Here is a 26,570-nt window from a genome sequence, read left to right as displayed (position 1 = left end):
AGAAAAAGCTTACTGAAGGCGTCATTTGGTATCGTATTCCCCTTTGGGCTTGGTTGGGTCTCAGCAAAGCAGATACCAGGGACTGTATAGGGGTTAAATGTAAAAACGGCTCCGGTTCCGTTATTTTAAGAGTTAAAGCTTTCAAATTTGGTGTGCAATACTTTTAAGGCTTTAAGACACTGTGGTGAAATTTTGGTGAATTTTGAACAATTCCTTCATACTTTTTCACATTTTTAGTAATAAAGTGTGTTCAGTTTAAAATTTAAAGTGACAGTAACGGTTTTATTTTAAAAGTTTTTTGTACTTTGTTATCAAGTTTATGCCTGTTTAACATGTCTGAACTATCAGATAGACTATGTTCTGTATGTGGGGAAGCCAAGGTTCCTTCTCATTTAAATAGATGTGATTTATGTGACACAAAATTTAGAGAAAATGATGCCCAAGATGATTCCTCAAGTGAGGGGAGTAAGCATGGTACTGCATCATCCCCTCCTTCGTCTACGCCAGTCTTGCCCACACAGGAGGCCCCTAGTACATCTAGTGCGCCAATACTCCTTACTATGCAACAATTAACGGCTGTAATGGATAATTCTATCAAAAACATTTTAGCCAAAATGCCCACTTATCAGCGAAAGCGCGACTGCTCTGTTTTAGAAAATACTGAAGAGCATGAGGACGCTGATGATATTGGTTCTGAAGTGCCCCTACACCAGTCTGAGGGGGCCAGGGAGGTTTTGTCTGAGGGAGAAATTTCAGATTCAGGGAAAATTTCTCAACAAGCTGAACCTGATGTGATTACATTCAAATTTAAATTGGAACATCTCCGCGCTCTGCTTAAGGAGGTGTTATCTACTCTGGATGATTGTGAGAATTTGGTCATTCCAGAGAAATTATGTAAGATGGACAAGTTCCTAGAGGTCCCGGGGCCCCCCGAAGCTTTTCCTATACCCAAGCGGGTGGCGGACATTGTAAACAAAGAATGGGAAAGGCCCGGCATACCTTTTGTCCCTCCCCCTATATTTAAGAAATTGTTTCCTATGGTCGACCCCAGAAAGGACTTATGGCAGACAGTCCCCAAGGTCGAGGGGGCGGTTTCTACTCTAAACAAACGCACTACTATCCCTATAGAAGATAGTTGTGCTTTCAAAGATCCTATGGATAAAAAAACATAATTTATGCTTACCTGATAAATTCCTTTCTTCTGTAGTGTGATCAGTCCACGGGTCATCATTACTTCTGGGATATTACTCCTCCCCAACAGGAAGTGCAAGAGGATTCACCCAGCAGAGTTGCATATAGCCCCTCCCCTCTACGTCACCCCCAGTCATTCGACCAAGGACCAACGAGAAAGGAGGAACCAAGGGTGTAGTGGTGACTGGAGTATAATTTAAAAATAATTACCTGCCTTAAAAAACAGGGCGGGCCGTGGACTGATCACACTACAGAAGAAAGGAATTTATCAGGTAAGCATAAATTATGTTTTCTTCTGTTAAGTGTGATCAGTCCACGGGTCATCATTACTTCTGGGATACCAATACCAAAGCAAAAGTACACGGATGACGGGAGGGATAGGCAGGCTCTTTTATACAGAAGGAACCACTGCCTGAAGAACCTTTCTCCCAAAAATAGCCTCCGAGGAAGCAAATGTGTCAAATTTGTAAAATTTGGAAAAAGTATGAAGCGAAGACCAAGTTGCAGCCTTGCAAATCTGTTCAACAGAGGCCTCATTCTTGAAGGCCCAAGTGGAAGCCACAGCTCTAGTAGAATGGGCTGTAATTCTTTCAGGAGGCTGCTGTCCAGCAGTCTCATAAGCTAAACGTATTATACTACGAAGCCAAAAGGAAAGAGAGGTTGCCGAAGCCTTTTGACCTCTCCTCTGACCAGAGTACACGACAAACAGAGAAGACATTTGTCGAAATTCCTTAGTTGCCTGTAAGTAAAATTTTAGGGCACGAACTACGTCCAGATTATGTAGTAAGCGTTCCTTCTTTGAAGAAGGATTTGGACACAAAGAAGGAACAACAATCTCTTGATTGATATTCCTGTTAGTGACTACCTTGGGTAAGAACCCAGGTTTAGTACGCAGAACTACCTTATCCGAATGAAAAATCAAATAAGGAGAATCACAATGTAAGGCTGATAACTCAGAGACTCTTCGAGCCGAGGAAATAGCCATTAAAAATAGAACTTTCCAAGATAACAACTTTATATCAATGGAATGGAGGGGTTCAAACGGAACGCCCTGTAAAACGTTTAGAACAAGATTTAAACTCCATGGTGGAGCAACAGTCTTAAACACAGGCTTAATCCTCGCTAGAGCCTGACAAAAAGCCTGAACGTCTGGCACTTCTGACAGACGTTTGTGAAACAGAATAGACAGAGCTGAGATCTGTCCCTTTAATGAACTAGCAGATAAACCCTTTTCTAAACCTTCTTGTAGAAAAGACAATATCCTAGGAATCCTAACCTTACTCCAAGAGTAACCTTTGGATTCACACCAATAAAGGTATTTACGCCATATTTTGTGGTAAATCTTTCTGGTAACAGGCTTCCTAGCCTGTATTAAGGTGTCAATAACTGACTCAGAAAACCCACGTTTTGATAAAATCAAACGTTCAATTTCCAAGCAGTCAGCTTCAGAGAAATTAGATTTTGATGTTTGAAAGGACCCTGTATCAGAAGGTCCTGTTTCAGAGGTAGAGACCAAGGTGGACAGGATGACATGTCCACCAGGTCTGCATACCAAGTCCTGCGTGGCCATGCAGGTGCTATCAGAATCACTGATGCTCTCTCCTGTTTGATTCTGACAATCAATCGAGGAAGCATCGGGAAGGGTGGAAACACATAAGCCATCCTGAAGTCCCAAGGTGCTGTCAGGGCATCTATTAGGACTGCTCCTGGATCCCTGGATCTGGACCCGTAACGAGGAAGCTTGGCGTTCTGTCGAGACGCCATGAGATCTATCTCTGGTTTGCCCCAACGTCGAAGTATTTGGACAAAGACCTCCGGATGAAGTTCCCACTCCCCCGGATGAAAAGTCTGACGACTTAAGAAATCCGCCTCCCAGTTCTCCACTCCCGGGATGTGGATTGCTGACAGGTGGCAAGAGTGAGACTCTGCCCAGCGAATTATCTTTGATACTTCCATCATTGCTAGGGAGCTTCTTGTCCCTCCCTGATGGTTGATGTAAGCTACAGTCGTGATGTTGTCCGACTGAAACCTGATGAACTCCCGAGTTGTCAACTGGGGCCAAGCCAGGAGGGCATTGAGAACTGCTCTCAATTCCAGAATGTTTATTGGCAGGAGACTCTCCTCCTGACTCCATTGTCCCTGAGCCTTCAGAGAATTCCAGACGGCACCCCAACCTAGAAGGCTGGCGTCTGTTGTTACAATTGTCCAGTCTGGTCTGCTGAATGGCATCCCCCTGGACAGATGTGGCCGAGAAAGCCACCATAGAAGAGAATTTCTGGTCTCTTGATCCAGATTCAGAGAAGGGGACAAGTCTGAGTAATCCCCATTCCACTGACTTAGCATGCACAATTGCAGTGGTCTGAGGTGTAAGCGAGCAAATGGCACTATGTCCATTGCCGCTACCATTAAGCCGATTACCTCCATGCATTGAGCCACCGATGGGTGTTGAATGGAATGAAGGGTGCGGCAAGCACTTTGAAGTCTTGTTAACCTGTCCTCTGTCAGGTAAATCTTCATTTCTACAGAATCTATAAGAGTCCCCAGGAAGGGAACTCTTGTGAGTGGAACGAGTGAACTTTTCTTTTCGTTCACCTTCCATCCATGTGACCTTAGAAATGCCAGTACTAACTCTGTATGAGACTTGGCAGTTTGAAAGCTTGAAGCTTGTATCAGAATGTCGTCTAGGTAGGGAGCTACCGAAATTCCCCGCGGTCTTAGTACCGCCAGAAGAGCGCCTAGAACCTTCGTGAAGATTCTTGGAGCTGTAGCCAATCCGAATGGAAGAGCTACAAACTGGTAATGCCTGTCTAGAAAGGCAAATCTTAGATACCGGTAATGATCTTTGTGAATCGGTATGTGAAGGTAAGCGTCCTTTAAGTCCACTGTGGTCATGTACTGACCCTCTTGGATCATGGGTAAAATTGTCCGGATAGTCTCCATTTTGAATGATGGAACTCTTAGGAATTTGTTTAGGATCTTTAAATCCAGGATTGGTCTGAAAGTTCCCTCTTTTTTGGGAACCACAAACAGATTTGAGTAAAACCCTTTTCCCTGTTCCGACCGTGGAACTGGATGGATTACTCCCATTAACAATAGTTCTTGTATGCAGCGTAGAAACGCTTCTTTCTTTGTTTGGTTTGTCGACAACCTTGACAGATGAAATCTCTCTCTTGGAGGAGAGTATTTGAAGTCCAGGAGGTATCCCTGAGATATTATCTCTAGCGCCCAGGGATCCTGGACATCTCTTGCCCAAGCCTGGGCGTAGAGAGAAAGTCTGCCTCCCACTAGATCCGATCCCGGATCGGGGGCCCTCAATTCATGCTGTCTTAGTGGCAGCTGCAGGCTTCCTGGCCTGCTTGCCCTTGTTCCAGGACTGGTTAGGTCTCCAGCCTTGTCTGTAGCGAGCACCAGATCCTTCTTGTTTTGGAGTAGTGGAAGTTGATGCTGCTCCTGCTTTGAAATTCCGAAAGGAACGAAAATTAGACTGTCTAGCCTTAGGTTTGGCTTTGTCTTGAGGTAGGGCGTGGCCCTTACCTCCTGTAATGTCAGCGATAATTTCTTTCAAACCAGGCCCAAATAAGGTCTGTCCCTTGAAAGGTATATTAAGTAATTTGGACTTAGAAGTTACATCAGCTGACCAGGATTTTAGCCACAGTGCTCTGCGCGCCTGAATGGCGAATCCGGAATTCTTAGCCGTAAGTTTAATTAAATGTACTACGGCTTCCGAAATGAATGAATTAGATAGCTTAAGTACTCTAAGCCTGTCTGAAATATCGTCCAGCGTAGCTGAACCAAGATTCTCTTCTAGAGACTCAATCCAGAATGCCGCTGCAGCCGTGATCGGCGCAATGCATGCAAGGGGTTGCAATATAAAACCTTGTTGAACAAACATTTTCTTAAAGTAACCCTCTAATTTTTTATCCATTGGATCTGAAAAGGCACAGCTATCCTCTACCGGGATAGTGGTACGTTTAGCTAAAGTAGAAACTGCTCCCTCCACCTTAGGGACCGTTTGCCATAAGTCCCGTGTGGTGGTGTCTATTGGAAACATCTTTCTAAATATCGGAGGGGGTGAGAACGGCACACCGGGTCTATCCCACTCCTTAGTAATAATTTCAGTTAGTCTCTTAGGTATAGGAAAAACGTCAGTACTTGTTGGTACAGCAAAATATTTATCCAACCTACACATTTTCTCTGGTATTGCAACTGTGTTACAATCATTCAGGGCCGCTAACACCTCCCCTAGTAAAACACGGAGGTTTTCCAGCCTAAATTTAAAATTTAAAATATCTGAATCCAATCTGTTTGGATCAGAACCGTCAGCCGCAGAATGAAGCTCTCCGTCCTCATGTTCTGCAAGTTGCGACGCAGTATCTGACATGGCCCTAACATTATCAGCGCACTCTGTTCTCACCCCAGAGTGATCACGCTTGCCCCTTAGTTCTGGTAATTTAGCCAAAACCTCAGTCATAACAGTAGCCATATCTTGTAATGTTATTTGTAATGGCCGCCCAGATGTACTGGGCGCCGACATTTCGCGCACGTCCCGAGCGGGAGATGCAGGTACTGTCACGTGAGGCGAGTTAGTCGGCATAACTCTCCCCTCGTTGTTTGGTGAAATTTGTTCAATTTGTACAGATTGACTTTTATTTAATGTAGCATCAATACAGTTAGTACATAAATTTCTATTGGGCTCCACCTTGGCGTTAGTACAAATAGTACAGGTCTCATCTTCTGAATCAGACATGTTTAACAAACTAGCAAATAAACTTGCAATTTGGAAATACTATGAAAAAACGGACTGTGCTTAAGAAGCACTGAATATATATAACAGATGAAAACAATAAGCTTTGTAAAACAAAACGCAATTTAGCAAAGGCTTGTACCCAGTAGCAAGGAATAACTAACCCTGAGGCATAAAAAAGTTAAAGAATAAACGTTTTATATCACAGTCAACTACAATCTTACAGCTCTGTTAGATTACTTCCCTCAAATTAGCTTTGAAGATCCCTGGGTTCTGTAGAGATAAACCGGAACATGCAGGAAAAAACGATGAGCTTGTGACTGAAATTTTTAATGCGTAGCAAAAGCGCCAAAAAAAGGTCCCACCCCCTCACACACAACAGTGAGAGAGATCAGTAAACTGTCATAATTAGATCCAGTAACTGCCAAGTGGAAAAATAGTGCCCAAACATTTTATTCACCCAGTACCTCAGAAAATGAAAACGATTTTACATTCCAGCAAAAACGTTTTACATAAATTAAGAGTTATTAAAAAGCCTGTTGCATTGCCAGTAGGCTAAAGTTTTATATACATAGTGTAATTCCAGTGAAGTACCATTCCCCAGAATACTAAAAATGTAAATTATACATACATGATATTATGTCGGTATGGCAGGATTTTCTCATCAATTCCATTGTTAGAAAATAAAAACTGCTACATACCTCTTTGCAGAATAAACTGCCCGCTGTCCCCTGATCTGAAGTTTACCTCTCCTCAGATGGCCGAGAAACAGCAATATGATCTTAACAACTCCGGCTAAAATCATAGTAAAAACTCTGGTAGATTCTTCTTCAAACTCCACCAGAGAAGGAATAACACACTCCGGTGCTATTAAAAAATAACAAACTTTTGATTGAAGAAATAAACTAAATAAAATCACCATAGTCCTCTCACACATCCTATCTAGTCGTTGGGTGCAAGAGAATGACTGGGGGTGACGTAGAGGGGAGGGGCTATATGCAACTCTGCTGGGTGAATCCTCTTGCACTTCCTGTTGGGGAGGAGTAATATCCCAGAAGTAATGATGACCCGTGGACTGATCACACTTAACAGAAGAAATTAGAGGGTTTGCTTAAAAAGATGTTTGTTCAGCAAGGTTACCTTCTACAACCAATTTCATGCATGGTTCCTGTCACTACAGCAGCGTGTTTCTGGTTCGATGAACTAGAAAAGTCGCTCAATAAAGATTCTTCTTATGAGGAGATTATGGACAGAATTCATGCTCTCAAATTGGCTAACTCTTTTACTTTAGACGCCACTTTGCAATTGGCTAGATTAGCGGCGAAAAATTCAGGGTTTGCTATTGTGGCGCGCAGAGCGCTTTGGCTAAAATCTTGGTCAGCGGATGCGTCTTCCAAGAACAAATTGCTTAACATACCTTTCAAGGGGAAAACGCTGTTTGGCCCTGACTTGAAAGAGATTATTTCTGATATCACTGGGGGTAAGGGCCACGCCCTTCCTCAGGATAGGTCTTTCAAGGCTAAAAATAAACAAAATTTTCGTCCCTTTCGCAGAAACGGACCAGCCCCAAGTGCTACATCCTCTAAGCAAGAGGGTAATACTTCTCAAGCCAAGCCAGCCTGGAGGCCAATGCAAGGCTGGAACAAAGGTAAGCAGGCCAAGAAACCTGCCACTGCTACCAAGACAGCATGAGATGTTGGCCCCCGATCCGGGACCGGATCTGGTGGGGGGCAGACTTTCTCTCTTCGCTCAGGCTTGGGCAAGAGATGTTCTGGATCCTTGGGCGCTAGAAATAGTCTCCCAAGGTTATCTTCTGGAATTCAAGGGGCTTCCCCCAAGGGGGAGGTTCCACAGGTCTCAATTGTCTTCAGACCACATAAAGAGACAGGCATTCTTACATTGTGTAGAAGACCTGTTAAAAATGGGAGTGATTCATCCTGTTCCATTAGGAGAACAAGGGATGGGATTTTACTCCAATCTGTTCATAGTTCCCAAAAAAGAGGGAACATTCAGACCAATCTTAGATCTCAAGATCCTAAACAAGTTTCTCAAGGTTCCATCGTTCAAAATGGAAACCATTCGGACAATTCTTCCTTCCATCCAGGAAGGTCAATTCATGACCACGGTGGATTTAAAGGATGCGTATCTACATATTCCTATCCACAAGGAACATCATCGGTTCCTAAGGTTCGCCTTTCTGGACAAGCATTACCAGTTTGTGGCACTTCCATTCGGATTAGCCACTGCTCCAAGAATTTTCACAAAGGTACTAGGGTCCCTTCTAGCGGTGCTACGACCAAGGGGCATTGCAGTAGTACCTTACTTGGACGACATACTGATTCAAGCGTCGTCCCTACCACAAGCAAAGGCTCATACGGACATTGTCCTGGCCTTTCTCAGATCTCACTGGTGGAAAGTGAACGTAGAAAAAAGTTCTCTATCTCCGTCAACAAGAGTTCCCTTCTTGGGAACAATAATAGACTCCTTAGAAATGAGGATTTTTCTGACAGAGGCCAGAAAATCAAAACTTCTAAGCTCTTGTCGGATACTTCATTCTGTTCCTCTTCCTTCCATAGCGCAGTGCATGGAAGTAATAGGTTTGATGGTCGCGGCAATGGACATAGTTCCTTTTGCGCGAATTCATCTGAGACCATTACAACTGTGCATGCTCAGTCAGTGGAATGGGGATTATACAGACTTGTCTCAGACGATACAAGTAGATCGGAGGACCAGAGATTCACTCCGTTGGTGGCTGACCCTGGACAACCTGTCACAGGGGATGAGCTTCCGCAGACCAGAGTGGGTCATTGTCACGACCGACGCCAGTCTGGTGGGCTGGGGCGCGGTCTGGGAACTCCTGAAAGCTCAGGGTCTTTGGTCTCGGGAAGAATCTCTTCTCCCGATAAATATTCTGGAACTGAGAGCGATATTCAATGCTCTCAAGGCTTGGCCTCAGCTAGCAAAGGCCAAATTCATACGGTTTCAATCAGACAACATGACGACTGTTGCGTATATCAACCATCAAGGGGGAACAAGGAGTTCCCTGGCGATGGAAGAAGTGACCAAAATCATTCAATGGGCGGAGACTCACTCCTGCCACTTGTCTGCAATCCACATCCCAGGAGTGGAAAATTGGGAAGCGGATTTTCTGAGTCGTCAGACATTTCATCCGGGGGAGTGGGAACTCCATCCGGAAATCTTTGCCCAAATTACTCAATTGTGGGGCATTCCAGACATGGTTCTGATGGCCTCTCGTCAGAACTTCAAGGTTCCTTGCTACGGGTCCAGATCCAGGGATCCCAAGGCGACTCTAGTAGATGCACTAGTAGCACCTTGGACCTTCAACCTAGCTTATGTATTCCCACCGTTTCCTCTCATCCCCAGGCTGGTAGCCAGGATCAATCAGGAGAGGGCATCGGTGATCTTGATAGCTCCTGCGTGGCCACGCAGGACTTGGTATGCAGACCTGGTGAATATGTCATCGGCTCCACCATGGAAGCTACCTTTGAGACAGGACCTTCTTGTTCAAGGTCCGTTCGAACATCCGAATCTGGCCTCACTCCAACTGACTGCTTGGAGATTGAACGCTTGATTTTATCAAAGCGAGGGTTCTCAGATTCTGTCATTGATACTCTTGTTCAGGCCAGAAAGCCTGTAACTAGAAAAATCTACCATAAAATATGGAAAAAATATATCTGTTGGTGTGAATCTAAAGGATTCCCATGGAACAAGATAAAAATTCCTAAGATTCTATCCTTTCTTCAAGAAGGTTTGGAGAAAGGATTATCTGCAAGTTCTTTGAAGGGACAGATTTCTGCTTTATCTGTTTTACTTCACAAAAAGCTGGCGGCTGTGCCAGATGTTCAAGCTTTTGTTCAGGCTCTGGTTAGAATCAAGCCTGTTTACAAACCTTTGACTCCTCCTTGGAGTCTCAATTTAGTTCTTTCAGTTCTTCAGGGGGTTCCGTTTGAACCCTTACATTCCGTAGATATTAAGTTATTATCTTGGAAAGTTTTGTTTTTGGTTGCAATTTCTTCTGCTAGAAGAGTTTCAGAGTTATCTGCTCTGCAGTGTTCTCCTCCTTATCTGGTGTTCCATGCAGATAAGGTGGTTTTGCATACTAAACCTGGTTTTCTTCCGAAAGTTGTTTCTAACAAAAACATTAACCAGGAGATAGTCGTGCCTTCTTTGTGTCCGAATCCAGTTTCAAAGAAGGAACGTTTGTTGCACAATTTGGATGTAGTTCGTGCTCTAAAATTCTATTTAGATGCTACAAAGGATTTCAGACAAACATCTTCCTTGTTTGTTGTTTATTCTGGTAAAAGGAGAGGTCAAAAAGCAACTTCTACCTCTCTCTCTTTTTGGCTTAAAAGCATCATCAGATTGGCTTACGAGACTGCCGGACGGCAGCCTCCTGAAAGAATCACAGCTCATTCCACTAGGGCCGTGGCTTCCACATGGGCCTTCAAGAACGAGGCTTCTGTTGATCAGATATGTAAGGCAGCGACTTGGTCTTCACTGCACACTTTTACTAAATTTTACAAATTTGATACTTTTGCTTCTTCTGAGGCTATTTTTGGGAGAAAGGTTTTGCAAGCCGTGGTGCCTTCCATCTAGGTGACCTGATTTGCTCCCTCCCATCATCCGTGTCCTAAAGCTTTGGTATTGGTTCCCACAAGTAAGGATGACGCCGTGGACCGGACACACCTATGTTGGAGAAAACAGAATTTATGTTTACCTGATAAATTACTTTCTCCAACGGTGTGTCCGGTCCACGGCCCGCCCTGGTTTTTTAATCAGGTCTGATAATTTATTTTCTTTAACTACAGTCACCACGGTATCATATGATTTCTCCTATGCAAATATTCCTCCTTTACGTCGGTCGAATGACTGGGGAAGGCGGAGCCTAGGAGGGATCATGTGACCAGCTTTGCTGGGCTCTTTGCCATTTCCTGTTGGGGAAGAGAATATCCCACAAGTAAGGATGACGCCGTGGACCGGACACACCGTTGGAGAAAGTAATTTATCAGGTAAACATAAATTCTGTTTTTTGTGTAAAAATTTTGTTTGTCTGATGCTTCCTAGAAAAGCCGAATCAGATTCTGTAACCTAGGTAGTACTGTGTTAGCCAGTGTAGTAGAACAAATAATAAATGACAAAAGTGATGTACAGGCGATACCTTTAATGGTTAGCCAATAGGAAATACAACTGTAAATTTTCAGGGCACTGAGGTCCCTTTGACTGCCTTACTGTGTTCTTAAAGGGACACTCTAGTCAAAAATAAAACCTTCATGATTCAGCTAGAGCATGCAAATTTAAACAACTTTTGAATTTACTTTTATCATCAAATTTGCTTTGTTTTCTTGGTATTCTTTGTTGAAAGCTTAACCTAGGTAGGCTCATATGCTAATTTCTAAGCCCTTGAAAGCCGCCTCTTATCTCAGTGCGTTTTGACAGTTTTTCACAGCTAGACAGCGCTAGTTCATGTGTGCAATATAGATAACATTGTGCTCACTCCCGTTATTTATGAGTCAGCACTGATTGGCTAAAATAAGTCTGTCAAAGGAGCTTAGATAAGGAGGCAGTCTGCAGAGGCTTAGATACAAGGTAAACACAGAGGTAAAAATTATATTAATATAACCGTGTTAAACAATAAAAAGCTTGCCGTTTTCCCCCATTTGATAGCCTTATTTATATCACTTTTATTTTTGCAAATAGATTGATTTGTAGTATTTTGAAAAAACATAGTCGCTGGCTTTGGCAATTTGCAGTATTTCCAGGTTACAGAATTAGCTTTTTGGCCTTCCTAGGGTTTGTAGGACTGAAATTTTTTAGACACAAAAGCAAGAATGTTCAATGTCCCTTTAATTTTTATGACTTTTATGCTGTACTTTTTAAACTTTCAACCATGAATCACAACATTCACAGGGTGACCAGAAGTATTGTATGTAGAAACATAGGCCTAGATTTAGAGTTGGGCGGTAGCCGTGAAAACCAGCGTTAGAGGCTCCTAACGCTGGTTTTTACCGCCCTCTGGTATTTGGAGCCAGTCATTAAAGGGTCTAACGCTCACTTTCCAGACGCGACTTTTCCATACCGCAGATCCCCTTAAGTCATTTGCGTATCCTATCTTTTCAATGGGATCTTTCTAACGCTGGTATTTCGAGTCGTGGCTGAAGTGAGCGTAAGAAATCTAACGACAAAACTCCAGCCGCAGAAAAAAGTCAGTAGTTAAGAGCTTTCTGGGCTAACGCCGGTTTATAAAGCTCTTAACTACTGTGCTCTAAAGTACACTAACACCCATAAACTACCTATGTACCCCTAAACCGAGGTCCCCCCACATCGCCGCCACTCGATTACATTTTTTTAAGCCCTAATCTGCTGACCGCCACCTACGTTATACTTATGTACCCCTAATCTGCTGCCCCTAACACCGCCGACCCCTATATTATATTTATTAACCCCTAACCTGCCCCCCACAACGTCGCCGCCAGCTACCTACAATAATTAACCCCTAATCTGCCGAACGCAAAGCGCCGCCACCTACGTTATCCTTATGTACCCCTAATCTGCTGCCCCTAACACCGCCGACCCCTATATTATATTTATTAACCCCTAATCTGCCCCCACAACGTCGCCGCCACCTACCTACAATTATTAACCCCTAATCTGCCGACCGGAGCTCACCGCTAGTATAATAAATGTATTAACCCCTAATCCGCCTCACTCCCGCCTCAATAACCCTATAATAAATAGTATTAACCCCTAATCTGCCCTCCCTAACATCGCCGACAGCTAACTTCAAGTATTAACCCCTAATCTGCCGATCGGAGCTCACCGCTACTCTAATAAATTGTTTAACCCCTTAAGCTAATTCTAACCCTAACACTAACACCCCCCTAAGTTAAATATAATTTTTATCTAACGAAATAAATTAAGTCTTATTAAATAAATTATTCCTATTTAAATCTAAATACTTACCTGTAAAATAAATCCTAATATAGCTACAATATAAATTATAATTATATCTTAGCTATTTTAGGATTAATATTTATTTTACAGGCAACTTTGTAATTATTTTAACCAGGTACAATAGCTATTAAATAGTTAAGAACTATTTAATAGCTACCTAGTTAAAATAATTACAAAATTACCTGTAAAATAAATCCTAACCTAAGTTACAATTAAACCTAACACTACACTAGCAATAAATTAATTAAATAAAATACCTACAATTATCTACAATTAAACCTAACACTACACTATCAATAAATTAATTAAATACAATATCTACAAATAAATACAATTAAATAAACTAACTAAAGTACAAAAAATAAAAAAGAACTAAGTTACAAAAAATAAAATAATATTTACAAACATTAGAAAAATATTACAACAATTTTAAACTAATTACACCTACTCTAAGCCCCCTAATAAAATAACAAAGACCCCCAAAATAAAAAAATGCCCTACCCTATTCTAAATTACAAAAGCTCAAAGCTCTTTTACCTTACCAGCCCTTAAAAGGACCTTTTGTGGGGCATGCCCCAAAGAATTCAGCTCTTTTGCCTGTAAAAAAAAACATACAATACCCCCCCCCCAACATTACAACCCACCACCCACATACCCCTAATCTAACCCAAACCCCCCTTAAATAAACCTAACACTAAGCCCCTGAAGATCTTCCTACCTTATCTTCACCTCGCCGGGTATCACCACCGATCGGTCCTGGCTCCTAAATCATCATCCAACCCAAGCGGGGGCTGGCGATCCATAATCCTGCGGCTGAAGAGGTCCAGAAGAGGCTCCAAAGTCTTCATCCTATCCGGGAAGAAGAGGCGATCCAGACCGGCAACCATCTTGATCCAAGCGGCCTCTACTATCTTCATCCGATGAGGAACGGCTCCATCGTGAAGACCTCCAGCGCGGATCAATCTTCTTCCTCCGACGTCCAACTGAAGAATGACGGTTCCTTTAAGGGACGTCATCCAAGATGGCGTCCCTCGAATTCCGATTGGCTGATAGGATTCTATCAGCCAATCGGAATTAAGGTAGGAAAATTCTGATTGGCTGATGGAATCAGCCAATCAGAATCAAGTTCATTCCGATTGGCTGATCCAATCAGCCAATCAGATTGAGCTCGCATTCTATTGGCTGTTCCGACCAGCCAATAGAATGCGAGCTCAATCTGATTGGCTGATCGGATCAGCCAATCAGATTGAACTTGATTCTGATTGTCTGATTCCATCAGCCAATCAGAATTTTCCTACCTTAATTCCGATTGGCTGATAGAATCCTATCAGCCAATCGGAATTCGAGGGACGCCATCTTGGATGACGTCCCTTAAAGGAACCGTCATTTTTCAGTTGGACGTCAGAGGAAGAAGATTGATCCGCACTGGAGGTCTTCACGATGGAGCCGTTCCTCATCGGATGAAGATAGAAGATGCCGCTTGGATCAAGATGGTTGCCGGTCTGGATCGCCTCTTCTTCCCGGATAGGATGAAGACTTTGGAGCCTCTTCTGGACCTCTTCAGCTGCAGGATTATGGATCGCCAGCCCCCGCTTGGGTTGGATGAAGATTTAGGAGCCAGGACCGATCGGTGGTGATACCCGGCGAGGTGAAGATAAGGTAGGAAGATCTTCAGGGGCTTAGTGTTAGGTTTATTTAAGGGGGGTTTGGGTTAGATTAGTGGTATGTGGGTGGTGGGTTGTAATGTTGGGGGGGGGTATTGTATGTTTTTTTTTACAGGCAAAAGAGCTGAATTCTTTGGGCCATGCCCCACAAAAGGTCCTTTTAAGGGCTGGTAAGGTAAAAGAGCTTTGAACTTTTGTAATTTAGAATAGGGTAGGGCATTTTTTTATTTTGGGGGGCTTTGTTATTTTATTAGGGGGCTTAAAGTAGGTGTAATTAGTTTAAAATTATTGTAATATTTTTCTAATGTTTGTAAATATTTTTTTATTTTTTGTAACTTAGTTCTTTTTTATTTTTTGTACTTTAGTTAGTTTATTTAATTGTATTTATTTGTAGATATTGTATTTAATTTATTTATTGATAGTGTAGTGTTAGGTTTAATTGTAACTTAGGTTAGGATTTATTTTACAGGTAATTTTGTAATTATTTTAACTATTTTAGCTATTAAATAGTTCTCAACTATTTAATAGCTATTGTACCTGGTTAAAATAAATACAAAGTTACCTGTAAAATAAATATAAATCCTAAAATAGCTATAATATAATTATAATTTATATTGTAGCTATATTAGGGTTTATTTTACAGGTAAGTATTTAGCTTTAAATAGGAATAATTTATTTAATAAGAGTTAATTTATTTCGTTAGATTTAAATTATATTTAATTTAGGGGGGTGTTAGGGTTAGGGTTAGACTTAGCTTTAGGGTTTAATCCATTTATTACAGTAGCGGCGAGATTCGGTCGGCAGATTAGGGGTTAATAATTGAAGTTAGGTGTCGGCGATGTTAGGGAGGGCAGATTAGGGGTTAATACTATTTATTATAGGGTTATTGAGGCGGGAGTGAGGCGGATTAGGGGTTAATAACTTTATTATAGTAGCGGTGCGGTCCGCTCGGCAGATTAGGGGTTAATAAGTGTAGGCAGGTGGAGGCGACGTTGAGGGGGGCAGATTAGGGGTTAATAAATATAATATAGGGGTCGGCGGTGTTAGGGGCAGCAGATTAGGGGTAGATAGGGATAATGTAGGTAGCGGCGGTTTACGGAGCGGCAGATTAGGGGTTAAAAAAAATATGCAGGTGTCAGCAATAGCGGGGGCGGCAGATTAGGGGTTAATAAGTGTAAGGTTAGGGGTGTTTAGACTCGGGGTACATGTTAGGGTGTTAGGTGCAGACGTAGGAAGTGTTTCCCCATAGAAAACAATGGGGCTGCTTTAGGAGCTGAACGCGGCTTTTTTGCAGCTCAAATGGCCCCATTGTTTTCTATGGGGGAATCGTGCACGAGCATGAGCATGTTTTTGAAGCTGGCCGCGTCCGTAAGCACCGCTGGTATCTAGAGTTGCAGTGGCGTTAAATTATGCTCTACGCTCCCTTTTTGGAGCCAAACGCACTGAAAACCCGGCCATTCTGTGAACTCTAAATACCAGCGGTATTTAAAAGGTGCGGGGGGAAAAAAGCATGCGTAGCTAACGCACCCCTTTGGCTGCAGAACTCTAAATCTAGGCGATAGATTTTTGTGGCAGATAAGACCCATAGACCAAACAAGTGGCCATATTTTGGTCAGATAAGAAATAATAAAAATCGCCAAACTTGATTTTCTGTTTTGTTTCATAAAGAAGTAAAAAAAAAAAAAAGTTAAATTTTAAATGTAAGGATTAACTGGATATTTCTAACCATAGTAAAATAGTTATCTTTGTGCATTGTATTAAAGGCAAAGTTTTTATATACTGTATGTGTTGTAGTAATACTTCATTGAACCCTCTTTGAAAATGTTATTTTTTTAAAAGCATTTAAAATCAGTATTTTGTAAGCAAGATTAGCATTGTTTTGTAGCTCAGGGACACACCCATTGAAAAGTCTTTAAAATATTCTCTCCTTTGCAGTGAATAAGTTAAAGGGACAGTCTACTCCAAAATTTTAAAAACAGTATTTTGTAAACAAGATTTGCTTTGCTTTTTTAGCTCAGGGACACACCTATTGATAAGTCTTTAGAAGTGGATAAGTTAAAGGGACAGTCTACTCCAAAATTTGTATTGTTTAAAAAGATAGGTAACACCTTTACTACCTATTCTCCAGCTTTGCACAACCAACATTGTTATGTTAATATACTATATAACTTCTAAATCGCTAAATCTCTGCCTGTTTTTAAGCCCCTGCAGGCTGCCCTTATCTCAGTACATTTGTTCTATAAGGTACGACGAGTCCACGGATTCATCCTTTACTTGTGGGATATTATCCTCCTGCTAACAGGAAGTGGCAAAGAGCACCACAGCAGAGCTGTCTATATAGCTCCTCCCTTAGCTCCACCCCCAGTCATTATCTTTGCCTACTCTAAGTACTAGGAAGGGTAAAGTGAAAGAGGTGATAAAATATTAGTTTTTAATTTCTCCAAGCAAGAGTTTTTTATTTTAAATGGTACCGGTGTGTACTATTTACTCTCAGGCAGCAGATGGATGAAGACTTCTGCCTGGAGGATGAGGATCTTAGCATTTGTATTTAAGATCCAGTGCTGTTCCCACAGAGGCTGAGGGGTACAAGAGACTTCAGTGAGAGGAACGTTTTCATGCTATATAGCAGTGAGGTATGTTCAGCCATTTTTTCTGGAGAGACTGTGGTATTTCAGAAAGGCTGACAGTATCCCCATGAGGGTAAGGGTAAGCAGTAATCCTAAAAGCTAATGAGAAGGGCATTACTAAGCTTGCATAAGGGGCTAATTACAAAAATGGTTGACACTGAGTTGTGAATGTTTGTGGGCAAACGTTTTATGAACTGGGAGTGCTGTTAACGTTTTGTGGGCAATAACGTTTTGGGCAACTTTATTGAGGGTACACTTGGCTTAATTTTTGGGTCTCAGAACCCACATGGCTAGTTTAAAACAGCTCTGGTGCGGTTCTTTGAGGCTGTAGAGACATTGAGTGAGATGGGCGGGGCCTATTTTCGCGCCTCAGATGCGCAGTTATTTTCACTCAGCAAGCTCTAACTCCTGAGGGCCATGGTGAATGTTTTGGGCCAAATCGAAGCTTTAACCCCACCTTGACTACCCCTGAGGGCAGGTAGGGCCACAGCAGGGCTGTGGCAAGGTGCTGGGGGTGTTTTTTCCGGATTTAGGCCTAATTTCAATCCGGTTTGCACATTAAAGGGTTAAATGTTAAATTTCCTTGTGGGGCAATCTTAACTACATATATTGTGTCTGCTTGCAAAAATTTTAAAAATTTGGTGCATTTTAAAGCAGTTTTGCAGAACGTGTATGCTTTTTTTCTCTTAAAGGCGCAGTACCGTTTTTTAAGATTGTTATTTTTTTCACTAAATAAAGTGTTTTCATGCTTGTTTGTAGTCATTACTAGCCTGTTCAACATGTCTGACATTGAGGAAAGTCAATGTTCAATATGTTTAGAAGCCATTGTGGAACCTCCACTTAGAATGTGTCCCTCATGCACTGAAAGGTCAATAAATTGCAAAGAACATATTTTAGCTACTAAAAGTATGTCGCAGGATGATTCTCAGTCAGAAGGGAATCAGGTTATGCCATCTAATTCTCCCCAAGTGTCACAACCATTAACGCCCGCACAAGCGACGCCAAGTACTTCTAGTGCGTCTAATTCTTTCACCCTGCAAGATATGGCCGCAGTTATGAATACTACCCTCACAGAGGTTTTATCTAAGCTGTCTGGGTTGCAGGGGAAGCCCAGTAGGTCTGGTGTGAGAACAAATGCTGAGCCTTCTGATGCTTTATTAGCCATATCCGATGTACCCTCACAATGTTCTGAGTTGGGGGTGAGGGATTTGCTGGCTGAGGGAGAGATTTCTGATTCAGGAAAGATGTTCCCTCAGACAGACTCAGATATGACGGCTTTTAAATTTAAACTAGAACACCTCCGCTTATTGCTCAGGGAGGTTTTAGAGACTCTGGATGATTGTGACCCTATTGTAGTTCCAGAGAAATTGTGTAAAATGGACAGATTTCTAGAGGTTCCTGCCTACACTGATGTTTTTCCGGTCCCTAAGAGGATTTCGGACATTGTTAGTAAGGAGTGGGATAGACCAGGTATTCCGTTTGCTCCCCCTCCTACTTTTAAGAAAATGTTTCCCATATCAGACACCATGCGGGACTCGTGGCAGACGGTCCCTAAGGTGGAGGGAACCATTTCTACCCTGGCTAAGCATACAACTATACCTATTGAGGACAGTTGTGCTTTCAAAGATCCTATGGATAAAAAATTAGAGGGTCTCCTAAAGAAAATATTTGTTCATCAGGGTTTGCTTCTCCAACCTATAGCGTGCATTGTTCCTGTAACTACTGCAGAGTCCTTTTGGTTCGAGGCTCTTCATGTTGAGACCCCATTAGATGATATTCTGGATAGAATTAGGGCTCTCAAGCTAGCTAATTCTTTCATTACAGATGCCGCTTTTCAACTGGCTAAATTAGTGGCAAAGAATTCAGGTTTTGCCATTTTAGCTCGTAGAGCGTTATGGCTTAAATCCTGGTCTGCTGATGTGTCATCAAAAGCTAAGCTTTTAGCCATCCCTTTCAAGGGTAAGACCCTATTCGGGCCTGAACTGAAAGAGATCATTTCAGACATCACTGGAGGGAAAGGCCATGCCCTTCCTCAGGATAAGACAAATAAGATGAGGACCAAACAAAATAATTTTCGTTCCTTTCGAAGCTTCAAAGGTGGTTCCTCTACCTCTTCCCCTGCTGCAAAGCAAGAAGGAAATTTTGCTCAATCCAAGTCAGTCTGGCGACCTAACCAGACTTGGAACAAGGGTAAACAGGCCAAGAAGCCCGCTGCTGCCACCAAGACAGCATGAAGGGGTAGCCCCCGATCCGGGACCGGATCTAGTAGGGGGCAGACTTTCTCTCTTTGCTCAGGCTTGGGCAAGAGACGTTCAGGACACCTGGGCTTTAGAAATCGTAACCCAGGGGTATCTTCTAGATTTCAAAGATTCTTCTCCAAGGGGGAGATTCCATCTTTCTCAATTATCTGTAAACCAGACAAAAAGAGAGGCGTTCTTACGCTGTGTAGAAGACCTATATACCATGGGAGTGATCTTCCCAGTTCCGAAAACAGAACAGGGGCAGGGTTTCTACTCCAATCTGTTTGTAGTTCCCAAAAAAGAGGGAACCTTCAGACCAATTTTGGATCTCAAGATTCTAAACAAATTCCTCAGAGTCCCATCCTTCAAGATGGAGACCATTCGGACTATTTTGCCTATGATCCAGGCGGGTCAATATATGACCACAGTGGACTTAAAAGATGCGTATCTACACATCCCTATCCACAAAGATCATCACCAGTTCCTCAGGTTCGCCTTTCTGGACAAGCATTACCAGTTTGTGGCTCTTCCCTTCGGGTTGGCCACAGCTCCCAGAATTTTCACAAAGGTGCTAGGGTCCCTAAGGCTGAAGGGCATAGCTGTGGCGCCTTATCTGGACGATATCTTAATTCAGGCGTCGACTTTCCAACTAGCCAAGTCTCACACGGACATCGTGTTGACTTTTCTAAGATCTCACGGGTGGAAGGTGAACGTAAAAAAGAGTTCACTTATCCCTCTCACGAGAGTTCCATTCCTGGGAACTCTGATAGATTCGGTGGACATGAAAATTTTTCTGACGGATGATGCTTCTGTTGAACCGATTTGTAAGACTGTGACTTGGTCTTCGCTTCATACCTTTTCCAAATTTTACAAGTTTGATACTTTTGCTTCTTCGGAGGCTATTTTTGGGAGAAAAGTTCTTCAAGCAGTGGTGCCTTCTGTTTAACCATCTGTCTTGTCCCTCCCGTTCATCCGTGTCCTGTAGCTTTGGTATTGTATCCCACAAGTAAAGGATGAATCCGTGGACTCGTCGTACCTTATAGAAGAAAAACATAATTTATGTAAGAACTTACCTGATAAATTCATTTCTTTCATATTAGCAAGAGTCCATGAGCTAGTGACGTATGGAATATACATTCCTACCAGGAGGGGCAAAGTTTCCCAAACCTCAAAATGCCTATAAATACACCCCTCACCACACCCACAATTCAGTTTAACGAATAGCCAAGAAGTGGGGTGATAAAAAAGTGCGAAAGCATATAAAATAAGGAATTGGAATAATTGTGCTTTATACAAAAATCATAACCACCACAAAAAAAGGGCGGGCCTCATGGACTCTTGCTAATATGAAAGAAATGAATTTATCAGGTAAGTTCTTACATAAATTATGTTTTCTTTCATGTAATTAGCAAGAGTCCATGAGCTAGTGACGTATGTGATAATGACTACCCAAGATGTGGATCTTTCCACACAAGAGTCACTAGAGAGGGAGGGATAAAATAAAGACAGCCAATTCCTGCTGAAAATAATCCACACCCAAAAATAAAGTTTAACGAAAAACATAAGCAGAAGATTCAAACTGAAACCGCTGCCTGAAGTACTTTTCTACCAAAAACTGCTTCAGAAGAAGAAAATACATCAAAATGGTAGAATTTAGTAAAAGTATGCAAAGAGGACCAAGTTGCTGCTTTGCAAATCTGGTCAACCGAAGCTTTATTCCTAAACGCCCAGGAAGTAGAAACTGACCTAGTAGAATGAGCTGTAATTCTTTGAGGCGGAGTTTTACCCGACTCAACATAGGCAAGATGAATTAAAGATTTCAACCAAGATGCCAAAGAAATGGCAGAAGCTTTCTGGCCTTTTCTAGAACCGGAAAAGATAACAAATAAACTAGAAGTCTTACGGAAAGATTTCGTAGCTTCAACATAATATTTCAAAGCTCTAACAACATCCAAAGAATGCAACGATTTCTCCTTAGAATTCTTAGGATTAGGACATAATGAAGGAACCACAATTTCTCTACTAATGTTGTTGGAATTCACAACTTTAGGTAAAAATTCAAAAGAAGTTCGCAACACCGCCTTATCCTGATGAAAAATCAGAAAAGGAGACTCACAAGAAAGAGCAGATAATTCAGAAACTCTTCTGGCAGAAGAGATGGCCAAAAGGAACAAAACTTTCCAAGAAAGTAATTTAATGTCCAATGAATGCATAGGCTCAAACGGAGGAGCTTGAAGAGCTCCCAGAACCAAATTCAAACTCCAAGGAGGAGAAATTGACTTAATAACAGGTTTTATACGAACCAAAGCTTGTACAAAACAATGAATATCAGGAAGAATAGCAATCTTTCTGTGAAAAAGAACAGAAAGAGCAGAGATTTGTCCTTTCAAAGAACTTGTGGACAAACCCTTATCTAAACCATCCTGAAGAAACTGTAAAATTCTCGGTATTCTAAAAGAATGCCAAGAAAAATGATGAGAAAGACACCAAGAAATATAAGTCTTCCAGACTCTATAATATATCTCTCGAGATACAGATTTACGAGCCTGTAACATAGTATTAATCACAGAGTCAGAGAAACCTCTTTGACCAAGAATCAAGCGTTCAATCTCCATACCTTTAAATTTAAGGATTTCAGATCCTGATGGAAAAAAGGACCTTGTGACAGAAGGTCTGGTCTTAACGGAAGAGTCCACGGTTGGCAAGAGGCCATCCGGACAAGATCCGCATACCAAAACCTGTGAGGCCATGCCGGAGCTACCAGCAGAACAAACGAGCATTCCTTCAGAATCTTGGAGATTACTCTTGGAAGAAGAACTAGAGGCGGAAAGATATAGGCAGGATGATACTTCCAAGGAAGTGATAATGCATCCACTGCCTCCGCCTGAGGATCCCGGGATCTGGACAGATACCTGGGAAGTTTCTTGTTTAGATGGGACGCCATCAGATCTATTTCTGGAAGTTCCCACATTTGAACAATCTGAAGAAATACCTCTGGGTGAAGAGACCATTCGCCCGGATGCAACGTTTGGCGACTGAGATAATCCGCTTCCCAATTGTCTATACCTGGGATATGAACCGCAGAGATTAGACAGGAGCTGGATTCCGCCCAAACCAAAATTCGAGATACTTCTTTCATAGCCAGAGGACTGTGAGTCCCTCCTTGATGATTGATGTATGCCACAGTTGTGACATTGTCTGTCTGAAAACAAATGAACGATTCTCTCTTCAGAAGAGGCCAAAACTGAAGAGCTCTGAAAATTGCACGGAGTTCCAAAATATTGATCGGTAATCTCACCTCCTGAGATTCCCAAACTCCTTGTGCCGTCAGAGATCCCCACACAGCTCCCCAACCTGTGAGACTTGCATCTGTTGAAATTACAGTCCAGGTCGGAAGCACAAAAGAAGCCCCCTGAATTAAACGATGGTGATCTGTCCACCATGTTAGAGAGTGTCGAACAATCGGTTTTAAAGATATTAATTGAGATATCTTCGTGTAATCCTTGCACCATTGCTTCAGCATACAGAGCTGAAGAGGTCGCATGTGAAAACGAGCAAAGGGGATCGCGTCCGATGCAGCAGTCATAAGACCTAGAATTTCCATGCATAAGGCTACCGAAGGGAATGATTGTGACTGAAGGTTTCGACAAGCTGCAATCAATTTTAGACGTCTCTTGTCTGTTAAAGACAGAGTCATGGACACTGAATCCATCTGGAAACCCAGAAAGGTTACCCTTGTCTGAGGAATCAAAGAACTTTTTGGTAAATTGATCCTCCAACCATGATCTTGAAGAAACAACACAAGTCGATTCGTATGAGATTCTGCTAAATGTAAAGACTGAGCAAGTACCAAGATATCGTCCAAATAAGGAAATACCACAATACCCTGTTCTCTGATTACAGACAGAAGGGCACCGAGAACCTTTGTAAAAATTCTTGGGGCTGTAGCTAGGCCAAACGGCAGAGCCACAAACTGGTAATGCTTGTCCAGAAAAGAGAATCTCAGGAACTGATAATGATCTGGATGAATCGGAATATGCAGATATGCATCCTGTAAATCTATTGTGGACATATAATGCCCTTGCTGAACAAAAGGCAAGATAGTCCTTACAGACATATAATTCCCTCTAGCACAAACTTACTTCACCACCTCCATCGGAGGCAAAGTTTGTAAAACTGAATTGTGGGTGTGGTGAGGGGTGTATTTATAGGCATTTTGAGGTTTGGGAAACTTTGCCCCTCCTGGTAGGAATGTATATCCCATACGTCACTAGCTCATGGACTCTTGCTAATTACATGAAAGAAAGTAAATTTATGCTTACCTGATAAATTAATTTCTTCTATGGTACGACGAGTCCACGGCCCGCCCTGTCATTTTAAGACAGATTATATTTTTTTATTTTAAACTTCAGTCACCTCTGCACCTTGTAGTTTCTCCTTTTTCTTCCTGTACCTTCGGTCGAATGACTGGGGGGTGGAGCTATATAGACAGCTCTGCTGTGGTGCTCTTTGCCACTTCCTGTTAGCAGGAGGATAATATCCCACAAGTAAAGGATGAATCCGTGGACTCGTCATACCATAGAAGAAATTAATTTATCAGGTAAGCATAAATTTACTTTTTATAAGCTTTCTCAAAGAAGACAGAGCTAGTTAATGTCTGTCATATAGATAATACTGTGCTGATTGCACTGATTGGCTAAAATGCAAGTCGTAAACAGCCCTGAGATAAGGGGGCAGTCTGCAGAGGCTTAGATACAAGGTAATCAGAGTTAAAAAGTGTATTAATATAATTTTGTTTATGTAAAACTGGGGACTGGGTAATAAAGGGATTATCTATCTTTGTAAACAATCACAATTTTGGAGTAGGGGTGAGCAATTATCAGCCATCCAGATGTTATGGACTACATCTCCCATAATGCTCTTTCAGCCATAATGCTGGCAAAGCATCATGGGAGATGTAGTCCATAACATCTGGAAGGCCGATAGTTGCCCACCCCTGGTAGACTGTCCCTTTACGGACAGCTATAACTGAGTTTCTACACAAATGAAGCAATAATTATGTACGTTGTTGCAGTGTTATGGCTTTGGATCCTTACAAGAAAAGCAGACAAAATAAATAATGAATGTACATTACAATGATAATCTTGTGGTAATCTTCCGTTTTGTTTTCACCTATAGAACCGGTGAGAGTTCGTATCGGGCGTGCTTCTCATTCCACTCCTCCTATAATGAGGTATGTACCGTAACCCTCAGTACTTCTCTTATGCTCCGGAATTTAGTACTGTTAAAACATTTGATTAAGAGATCTTGCCAGCCAGATATGCTGCAACTTACTTGGATATAATGAATGTGATTGATTTTGTATGATTAAGGGCCCAACTCTCTAAAGCTCTCTAGTCTAGCGAGATTCTTTAAAGGGACATTAAACACTTGACTGTTAAATATCCTTATAACTAACTTCTACTGAATAATTATAACAAACTGAGCACAGTTCTTTATGCTGGAAGTTCAGTTTACCCCAAATATTTCAAGAAAAGTGTTTTCTTATAGGATACTGATCCAGTGCTTGATGTGGCTATGTATGGCGCCATCTTGTAACAGCACACCAGTCATGTGATGCACAGCGCATATTTACCTATAATGTATGCTAAGGAAGCACAGCTGCAGCACTTGCTCACGCTTATGCAGAGCTTGTGCTGCAGTTTATGTTGAGAATCTTTTAATTAAATACAATATTTTACAAACATCGTTTTCTATGTAAAAAAGTTTATTGCTCAGTCTTTACAACACTTTTTCAGGTTCCTAATCTGTGTCAGTGCACGGCTCCAGGCAGGGTTATAAATCTATTCAACAAACTCTGATCCAGAGAGGGAGGGGGAGAAAGAATCTGTGGAAGAAAACGGGCTGAATAACTCATGCTACGTACTGTATATGCAGCATGAGTTCTTCAGCCAGCCTGCTCTTCCACGGAGCCTTTCTCCCCCCCCTCCCTCTCTGGACCGGAGTTTGTTGAATAGATTTCTAACCCTGCCTGGAGCCGTGCACTGACACAGATTAGGAACCTTAAAAAGTAAAGACTGAGCAATAAACTTTTTTACATAGAAAACGATGTTTGTAAAATATTGTATTTAATTAAAAGATTCTCAACATAAACTGCAGCACAAGCTCTGCATAAGCGTGAGCAAGTACTGCAGCTGTGATAAGCATACACTAAAGGGAAATATGCCGTGCGTGTCACGTGACTGCTGTGCCCCAGTGTAACGTACGTTACAATATGGAACTATGCATAGCAGAATCAAGCACCTTATTAACACTCTGCTTCCAACCATTTTTTTCAACACTTTGGGGTAAGCTGAACAGATAAAATAAACAGCAGCGATTACCTGATTTTTATTTATAAGAAAAAGTTAGTTTCTCTTGTTAAGTGTATTCAGTCCACGGGTCATCCATTACTTATGGGATTATATCTCCTTCCCAACAGGAAGTTGCAAGAGGATCACCCAAGCAGAGCTGCTATATAGCTCCTCCCCTCACATGTCATATCCAGTCATTCTCTTGCAACTCAACTAGATAGGTCGTTGTGAGAGGTCTTTGGTGTTTTTTATACTTAGTTTATTTCTTCAATCAAAAGTTTGTTATTTTAAATGGCACCGGAGTGTGCTGTTTGTTCTCAGGCAGCATTAGAAGAAGAATCTGCCTGCGTTTTCTATGATCTTAGCAGAAGTAACTAAGATCCACTGGCTGTTCTCGCACATTCTGAGGAGTGGGGTAACTTTCAGAAAGGGAATAGCATGTGGGGAATCCTGCAAACAAGGTATGTGCAGTAAATTATTTTTCTAAGGAATGGAATTGACTAAGAAAATACTGCTGATACCGATGTAATGTAAGTACAGCCTTAAATGCAGCAGCGACTGGTATCAGGCTGATGAATGTATGTACAATAAGTAATTTTCTAAGGAATGGAACTTGACTAAGAAAATACTGTTAATACTGAAGTATTGTATAAGCCTTAACTGCAGTAGAAGCGACTGGTAGCAGGCTTATTAATAACACTACCTAACTTTTAAAGTGTATGTTTAAATCGTTTACTGGCATGTTATTCGTTTTTTGTGAGGTACTTTGGTGATAAATC

The 26,570-nt window shown here is 41.9% G+C and overlaps 1 protein-coding gene across 1 annotated transcript in view; it reads left to right on the top strand.

Moving 5' to 3' along the window:
- Positions 1-26,570, top strand: part of DCLRE1C (DNA cross-link repair 1C) — a 147,721-nt gene that overhangs the window by 86,104 nt on the left and 35,047 nt on the right. The window contains exon 11 of the mRNA XM_053716501.1: positions 24,617-24,671. Coding sequence (XP_053572476.1) covers positions 24,617-24,671 — 55 coding nt within the window. The remainder of the gene's footprint in view (positions 1-24,616; positions 24,672-26,570) is intronic.

This window comes from Bombina bombina, chromosome 6 (assembly GCF_027579735.1).
Source record: "Bombina bombina isolate aBomBom1 chromosome 6, aBomBom1.pri, whole genome shotgun sequence".
Classification (NCBI taxonomy): domain Eukaryota; kingdom Metazoa; phylum Chordata; class Amphibia; order Anura; family Bombinatoridae; genus Bombina; species Bombina bombina.
The sequence above is the reverse complement of the archived record's forward strand: the minus strand, read 5'-3'. Positions and strand labels throughout refer to the sequence as shown.